The sequence below is a fragment of the Limulus polyphemus genome, unplaced genomic scaffold (assembly GCF_000517525.1).
Source record: "Limulus polyphemus unplaced genomic scaffold, Limulus_polyphemus-2.1.2 Scaffold164, whole genome shotgun sequence".
In the NCBI taxonomy this organism is placed as follows: Eukaryota; Metazoa; Arthropoda; class Merostomata; order Xiphosura; family Limulidae; genus Limulus; species Limulus polyphemus.
This window is the reverse complement of record NW_013665774.1, coordinates 523,223-532,105: the sequence shown is the minus strand read 5'-3', so window position 1 is coordinate 532,105 and position 8,883 is coordinate 523,223. Positions and strand designations below refer to the sequence as shown.

Sequence of the window (8,883 nt, the reverse complement as noted above, 5' to 3'; positions counted from 1 at the left end):
AATTGTTTGCTTTACTTCTTTATTTATTGTTCTACGTTTTAGGAAAAATAACTTTAAGAACTTATTTAAAAATAGCAATAATCTATATATACATATATAATGTATAATAGTTGAAATGTGACTGTATTTTACAAAATACTAGTAAACTAAAACACAGCCAAGACAAGGTCATCTTTATGTTATCTAATACGGTAATATGAGTGGACATGAGCCGCATAGTTGTAACTTCTGTATTGTTAGCCAGACATGGGTGAAAAGTCAATACAATAAAAAATTATAAATATATATAAATGTATAATGTTATGAGATTTAAGATATTTCATCTAAACATTTATGTTCTTGTGTTATAATTTGTTGTCATTCTAGAATGAAAGAGGCATAATTTATGTTTATTTTCTAATTTTTTATGGTGGTTGCGAGATCGGTCAAATTTACCAAACCAGAACAGATATTAATTACTGAAAATAACAGATAAAATGTAAAGTTTTTCTTAAGAAATGTTTGATAACTATCTGGACTTTATAAAGAATTCATGTGTGAAATTTCAAAATTTTCTGATACATAAAAGTATTTTTAATCTTAGAATGAAAATTACTTTGCATGATAGGTAGGCAAGATGTGAAAAAAAATTGGCATGAAAGAAACATTGCTTTACAAACCTTAAGACTTAATAAACAAATTAGATAGTTTGTGTATGAAAGTATTATAATGTTTACTGATAAAGTGCTAAATTTTGTTAACATTCGCTTACTAATTTATAAGTTATAGCATGAAAACTATAACAACCACAAAATGGTTATGAGGTTGGTCCCAGGGGCCTAGCCCGGGTTGAAAGAGTTAATTGTCTTGGATGATTTTGCCAAAGATATCAGATAAGGGACAGAAATAAGTTCTGTAAGGACCAATAAAAAAGTGCATTTTGGTTACAGTTTGACAGAATAGTCCACTTGTTGCTTAACGATCCCACTTGTACCAATCGAGGTAAAAGAACTACTTTTGAAAGTAGATCTGCTAAACTTCTTCAACAATTGGAAAAACACTAAAAATTGTGAATATAATTTCATGTTTCCAATTCTTAAACAGCACTTCTCCAGCTTCAGACAGAAGATGGCAGTAATCCAGAATCTTCAAGAAGTTTGCCACACAAACCCCTTGTAATTATACTATTTCTGATCTAGTCTAACAATGTTTCACTTAAGGTTCAGTAATAAAGAAAGAGAGAAAAGTGAAGAACATTAACTGTACTAAAGAAATAGTAGATTTGAAAATGCTTCAAGTGGAATTACTTAGATATCCTAGAAGAATTGTTCATACAGTTATATAGATCATGACTGAGACAAATTTTGTGTAATTTAATTGATAACTAATGTTATATCAATGTTATTGAATTTAATAGAAGAGCTTATTAATAAACATCTAGACTTTCAACATGAAGAACTAAACCCATTCATTGGCAGCATACATGCCTGTTACACAGAGCCCACCAACCCTGAGCCTATAGGAGTCACTACAAAAACTGACAGAACCGTAGTTTACAAGTGGTGGGGGTAGATGGAAACAAAGGAATGGGAAGTGGTGACAGGGAGCAAAAAAGGAAGTAGGAGGAAAGTAGATAGAGAGACAGTAAACCAGTGAAAATAAGGAAAAACTTTGGCATGCAGCTTCAACATGTGACCCTAGAGAAACAAGAAAAATCACACAGGCAGATGAAAAGTGCTAGATGAAGGCATATGAGAGAAAAGAGAGGCAAAAGGGTAAAAAGGGCATCAAGCCCTAACAAACTCTAGCAACAGATCAACTAAAAATAAATGGAAAAGGCTGATGAAGATGAACACCCACTGTAGAAAAGATAAGGGAATGAGCATCTGCCGAAAACCTGAGGGGAGTGGTGGATTATCACAGAAAAAAGGTGAATGGAGGAACAATAATGGAAAAGGGTAGAGAGTGTAAGCCAAAGGTGAAAAACTTAAGCCTAAGAAAAGAGAGGGGATCTGCCCCTTACATCTGAAGAAAAGACTCCAGCATTGAGGAGTCGAAGAAATGTAATACAGAAAGAAGTTAGGCCTAGTCATAAGAGGCAACAAAGGAAGGAGTACAAGACATGCCTGCATCCAAGTAAAAGGAACAGACAGTAGACCAGCATATCTGGATAGAAAGTAAAAACCATAAAAGGAATAAGCATGGAACAAACTACAAAGAGGAGTGAAACATACCTGAGAAACACACTCCCAAAATTATGAAAAAGGCTTAAGTAGGTTCAAGACAGCATGAGTATAAAATACGGCAAAGATAGGTAGTGGAAAAAACTGGCAAAATTCCTTCCATCACAAATGGGAAACATAGGTGGAAGTATGTCAGGTACAAAATAAGACACAGGCTGCATGTACTACACAATCCACTGTACAAAAGCCATCACTTCTCCTAACCGACAAACACGACACCAACGGAGGTGTGATACTAACATGAACAATGTTTTGTTGTCTCACACCAGACAAAGTGATAGTAATGAAATAATAATGTGAAATAATAGGCCACAAAACCTGCAGGTGCAGAAAATGATACGTCTTTGTAGATACTTCCACTTAAAAAATGCATATCTCTGAAACTTCACAAGTGAAAAAAAAGACACATATCGTTACACACAAGTGCCAAATCAAGAACTGATGATTTTACTCTACAGAATAGAGGAAGCCAGCTGGACTAGGAGGGTGTTGCACTCCAATTGATGGAGGGTTGTTGCATGCTACAATGCAGCTATACCACATGAAGTTAGGTGCAAGCCTCAAGGCTAGCAGCAATCAAAAATTGTGCATATAAAGGGCATGACAAATCGAGGAAAGCTATTATGTATCATATCAAAATATACTCTGATTCATTAAGATTCGTTTTAATAGTAACTTAAAAATTCTTAGAAAACAATGCTATGAAAAAATACATGTTTGAAATAAACAAGTTCAGAAAAAGAAATGGAAGTATAATAGTATGTTTCTTTAAAAACTTTAAGAAACACAAATCTGTTTATACTGACCTAAGGTGTCCATTTGAGATGATAAAAACCTGAGTCCAGGATCTTCCTTGTTTACTTCCTTTACAATACCAAGAATATCATGGTAATCTGGAAAAAGCTTCTTCCTATTGATAAATTTTTCTATGTTTCTGTTTATTTCTTCATAGCGGGATCCTGAAACATTATTTAAAATCACATATGTACTAAACATACCAAAATTTTATTCACACCACCAACATTTGGAAGGTATGTAAATCTATTTACCTATACTGTTTTCAATGAAATTATGATACATATTTGTCGTTTATAGTCTAGGTGTAATGACAGTTTCATTTAACACTAACTTTATTTTCCATTTTATCTCCTTCCAAGTGGTTATAAATTCAAAATTCACTGCAAACTGATAACTTTCAGAACTTACATGTGATAGTAAATTTAAAAATTAAACTCAAAATTCAATAACACTAATAGCCCAAATTCTACTTGTTCTTACTTTTCTATAATAGCTATAACTAATAATACGTTATGTTGAGCTATAAGCATCTGTTACTTTTGTGTTATGAATTGCAGAAGTTGTACATTGCATGAAAAAAACATACAAAGAAGAATAACATTAGGACTTTATGATGAGCTTATTAATTTTATTACAGTTCAACAGAAATGGTCAATAGCAATTTCCAAGACAAAGTAAATAGTGTGTACAAAATAACCTCTCCCTTTTTTAAAAAGCTCGCATTTAACACTAAAAGAATATTTACTGCAAAAGTATAGCATGAATGAAAAGAACAAAAATAAGATGACAAAATATAGAATTGTACATTTCATTTTTGCTTTAAATGTGTGAAGAAAATAGCTCAAAAACTACCATACATTCAAGTCTGTTTGCATTATTCAAAATACTACATGCTAATGAAGTAAGATGTTTCACCTGTTTGTATATAATTTCAGTATTTTTTCCAAAACAAGAATAATTTAATACATTTTATATCAGTTTAATACTCTGCAGATTTTCATGCTTCATTCTGGGAGAAACCAAAGAAAACATTTTTACTGCAATTTCTTAATACTGTAACATCCTGTAAAATTAATGCAGGTTAACATAGCAAAAAAAGTAAGAATTTTTTAAATTTTTGTTAGTTAATTCCAAGAATAAATCCATGCAGATATATTGTTTCTAGAAAAAGATACAATATATTTACTATATTAATCTCTACTTCTTAATCTGGGATATTTCTATACCTTCATCATGTTTTATAATTTAAGATTCAAAATGTCCTATGATGATCCAATTCCATTTGATTTTATAAAAATGATTAATTAATTTTCAAAATTTGAAAATTATCACAGCCCTTATACTTTCTTCATCTTATGTGTTTGTTACTCTCAGAAATTCATGATTTTTGTGTACTTCTTTTTCTTTATTTTCAATTTGACAGGCTCAATACTTGAGTATAAATCATTGCATCCTTTGCATTATTAATGGGTAAGTGTTAAAAAAATGAATTTTTGATACTAGGTTTTTATCTTTTTTTTAAAACAAGGCCTGGGTTTGCAATTTTAAAAAATTAAACAAAAAGTGGTATGTGAGCTTGAAACATTTGAAAACCACTGCACTAGAGGATTACACGTACCAATGTCTAAGTTCTCTTTGCTTTCACTTAGCAAGGTAAGCTTTTACACTCCACAGACATCCATGCCACCTGCTTATTGAAGATTATGCAATAAGAAGATTACACTCTACACAGACACTCCAGTTGCATATACCTGAATATATCATTAGTCACATTAATGTAAAAATGTGCTTCCTGGATGCAAAGCAAATTAATTCTCATTCATTCTCATTGACACACTTTAATATTGTTCTTTAAACTGCATAATAAAACTGTTTAACTTCTGCTATTTTACATTTTTTTACTTAAATATGACTGAAAATAAAAATTCATTACGACACAACGTTACTCATTTTGTAACTTAGTTCCAAAAAATTTAAAATCAACCATGAAACAAGTTCTACAACTGAAATCCAAACCTTGCTGTTCAGAATTTACTTTTTGTTCAAATCTGAATTTAAATTTAAAAAGAAACTAAGTATTAAGAAAAAATATTCATGAGAACCAGTTCTAGAGTTTATATTAATTAAACTTGATAGAATTTTATTTTAAATTACTAAATATTTTCCAAAATCAGTTAATTTTTATGAAAACAAGTCTATATGTTACAAACCAAATTAACTTTTTAAATCTAATCAGGCATTTTGTTTTTTCTGGTGAGCTAGGTAAGTTATATCTATTTATAGCACTGATAGATATTCATGATCAATACACAGGTCTTCACACATGCATGAAAACAATTAGAAACACAAGGTTAGCTTTTATTATAATCAGTGTATAGTATATTAAATTCCTTTGGACTGAACTGCAAAGAAATTAGTGAAAATCAAACACGTATTAACTTCTAGTTGTCTAAAAATTTACAAATAAGTGAATCATCAGTGTAATTTACCATTGAGCACATAACAAAGCATAAGCCTTGACCAATATATAGTTCAGGATGACTTCATTTTGACAGCTATCAGAGTCAAGCCAAATGGTAATATTAAATTCATTTTAAGCAAACAATAATTAAGTATTTGAACACATTTCTTGAAACACAGGATACAAATTTTTCAGCATGTGCATCATAGAATGCATGAAAAAAAAACAACTAACATGATCACTTACATGATGAATCTCATGTTAGAAGACATAAAATACTGAAAGTATTGGAGAAGTATACAATTGTAGATTTTAAACTTTACACTCCTTACTACTATATATTCACCCAGTTTTATGCACTACATGCATATGACTAGAGTATATATTTTTTTCATGAAGTGTAACAAACAGTGAACCCAAAAGACAATGTTGATTTATATGATGTATCATAATAAAAAGTTACTACTATGAAAGGCACCCCTCTAAAAACATTGTTTCATGTTGGGTATTGTAGCAGTCTATATATTCTGGTTAATTTCATAAAAATGCATTATGTATCATGATTTATTCTAGTAACACTAATCTCTTTTTACTAGGTTTGCAGGAGCACTTTGAAACCTATGAGAATTATCCTACCAGATTATACAGCCAGTTTTCTAAATTTATCAAAAAATAAAAAGATATTCTATAATATATTTTTTTATATGACCTTACTAGTTTCAGCAGTAAGTTGAGAAGTTTAAGGTATACCTGCTGAAAGGTTACTGCTCAGTCTGCAATCGACTTTGATGAATGATATAGTACTAAAGCCCATTTTATGACTGTCTTAACAGAGACTAAATGAGGACAATTCTGGTCTATGGCATCAAAACTATGGCCATTTACTAGAAAATAAAACTACCCAAGCTCCATACACACTACTCCTGGTGGCAAGTGACAGCATTAGTGGCAGTTTCAAAATACATTGAATGCAATATGACCTACTACAGCCAGAGATTATCATGATGTTTGAGCTCCAGGTGACACTTTACTATCCATTAGTACTACTCTTACAAACTTCTGTTAAACAAGTGCCCAATATAAGCTGCTTATTGTGTGAGAGCGTAGTAAAATTGGCCTTACTATAAATAGCTTTACTACATTATTTCATGTATAACATTTAGTTTAAAAAAATTAATTAAAGACAAAAATACGAAATGCTCAGATTTAGGGTTACATATATATATTTCATGGCAATACTTCAGGAGATGGTATTAAGTTGAGCATATAGAAACATATATGCTTGGCTACAGTTAGTATTGACACAAAATATAGATGAAGTGATGGTGCTTTCCATTACTGTGGGGCTCATTTGCTTAAAAATTATATCAGAACATCAGACCATTATCTTAAGGATACCTGGTGGTCCATCTGATGTTTAATAACCTCAGACAAGAGTTAATTTCGAATATTAAACACAAGGCCAAAACTATAAACTATTCATGTATCCTCTCAGTATTTTAGTTACCCAAGTCCTTCACAAATGTTGAAATTACCAAGACAACAAGAACTTGATATGACTGAATATATTATGTCTGATGGTTCTTTAAGCATCCAGAAGCTAGTGAATTCAACAATTCTTCATCCATGTTACGACTACAGATCATAAAACTTACCATTATAATGGAATTTTCTCTGGGTCTGCCGGCCAGTGTCATATGCTCTTCCTTTCAGTTCACACAACTTGTTCCAGACTTTCATGGTTCGTTTCTTGAATCTTTCCTCCTCTATGTATGCAGAGTTATCATCATCAAGATCATCTATACTAAGCTCTTTTTCTTGAAGTTTCTTAATCTTTCTGTGTAGTTTCTATAGCCAATGAGTTTACAAAAGAACTTTCTAAATTGTATGTTTGAAGAATACTTGTAAGTGCTAGCTATGTCTCAATCATAATACATATTTTAAAGCCCATTTTTTCTGGGGCTTCTGGTTCTTGCATTCTTCAAGTTTTACTTAATGAAAATGCAAATAATTATATTTGATTTATTATTAGACTGTACATCTTTTACTTTATAAGATGACTATAAAACACACACACACACATATATAAATATATTTTAAGACTTCCCAGTCAGTTTTACTAAGAAAACTGCAAAAGACGAATACTGTAAAAACATATAAATTATACAAAAATACCAAACAGCTAAATATTACAATTGAAACAGATAGAAATAATAAAAGTTAACATTTTCTTACACTGCAAATGTATTTCCTCTCATCCAAAGCTAGCTTGATCCTGGTTTGCCCTCTAAGCATTGCTAAAAAAGTTTTTAAAACAGCGCACCAGTCTTTTATACCCCTTCATTTTCGAGCCATTTCAGAGCATGTGACTACCCTCCACCAATCATACTGCACCATCTATACTAGCACAGTTAGCTCCCTCTATTATTCTAGCACAATCCTCATTGTTGCAAATTGACAGGTACAAACTAAAAACACTGGCATATCAGTGGGGAGGAAAGGTTGGAAGTTGGTGAGAAGAGGTAAAGTACCTAACAGAAATATTTTCAGTGCAAGAAAATGTTAAGATCCGAAACAGTATTACCTCCAGGGCCAGGGAAGGTGTGACAGTATTTGATCAAGCAGAGAGCAACCACTTTGAAAAAACAGGTGTGTCATAATAAGAAGGCATATGTGTGGGATATAACACTACTTCTGGAATAGGTATGCTCTTCACCAAGGAATGAACACAGTAATACATACAAAGCAAAATGTAATAGGCAGGCACAACAGCCTGAAGAAAGAGATGTACAGCACCTTTAATTAGAGAAGCGTTGTATAACTATGATGTGAAACAGCACAGCATGGACAAAAAGAAAATGTCAAGTTTATAATCAACAAAGGACCCAATTAAATAGGTGCCAAGGGGCACACCAGAGCATGCCAGTTGCTATCCAACCAGGCAAAACATCCAGTGAAAACACCTTGTCTAGGACATTGTGAGCAATAAGAACAATTCTCTCCATTAAAAAAAAATGTAATCAATCACAACCAAAATTTTGAAGTCACATGGAGAAGACGTTAAAATACATGTCTATACACTAGAATGCCAATCAAAAAAGTGAGGATTGTGCTAGAATGGTAGAGGGAGCTATCTGTACTAGTATAGATGGCACAGTATGATTGGTAGAGGGTAGTCACATGAGCAGCATATATTCTGAAATGGCAAAAAAATGAAGGGTATAAAAGACTGGTGCACTGTTAGCGAAGGTTTTAGCAATGCTTAGAGGGCAAACTAGAATTATGATAGGTTTGGGTGAGTAGAGGTAGTACCATTTTGGAAAAACAAAATATGTATGATACAATCTCATAAATATTTGCTAACATTATGCAAGTATATTTTCAAACTTTTTTTTTTTTTTT

The 8,883-nt window shown here is 31.8% G+C and overlaps 1 protein-coding gene across 1 annotated transcript in view; it reads right to left on the bottom strand.

The window, feature by feature from the left end:
• Positions 1-8,883, bottom strand: part of LOC106477272 (death domain-associated protein 6-like) — a 46,305-nt gene that overhangs the window by 15,430 nt on the left and 21,992 nt on the right. Inside the window, exons 5-6 of the mRNA XM_013937864.2 lie at positions 7,137-7,329; positions 3,029-3,181 (exon numbers count right to left, since the gene is read on the bottom strand). Of these exons, the coding sequence (XP_013793318.1) occupies positions 3,029-3,181; positions 7,137-7,329 (346 nt within the window). The remainder of the gene's footprint in view (positions 1-3,028; positions 3,182-7,136; positions 7,330-8,883) is intronic.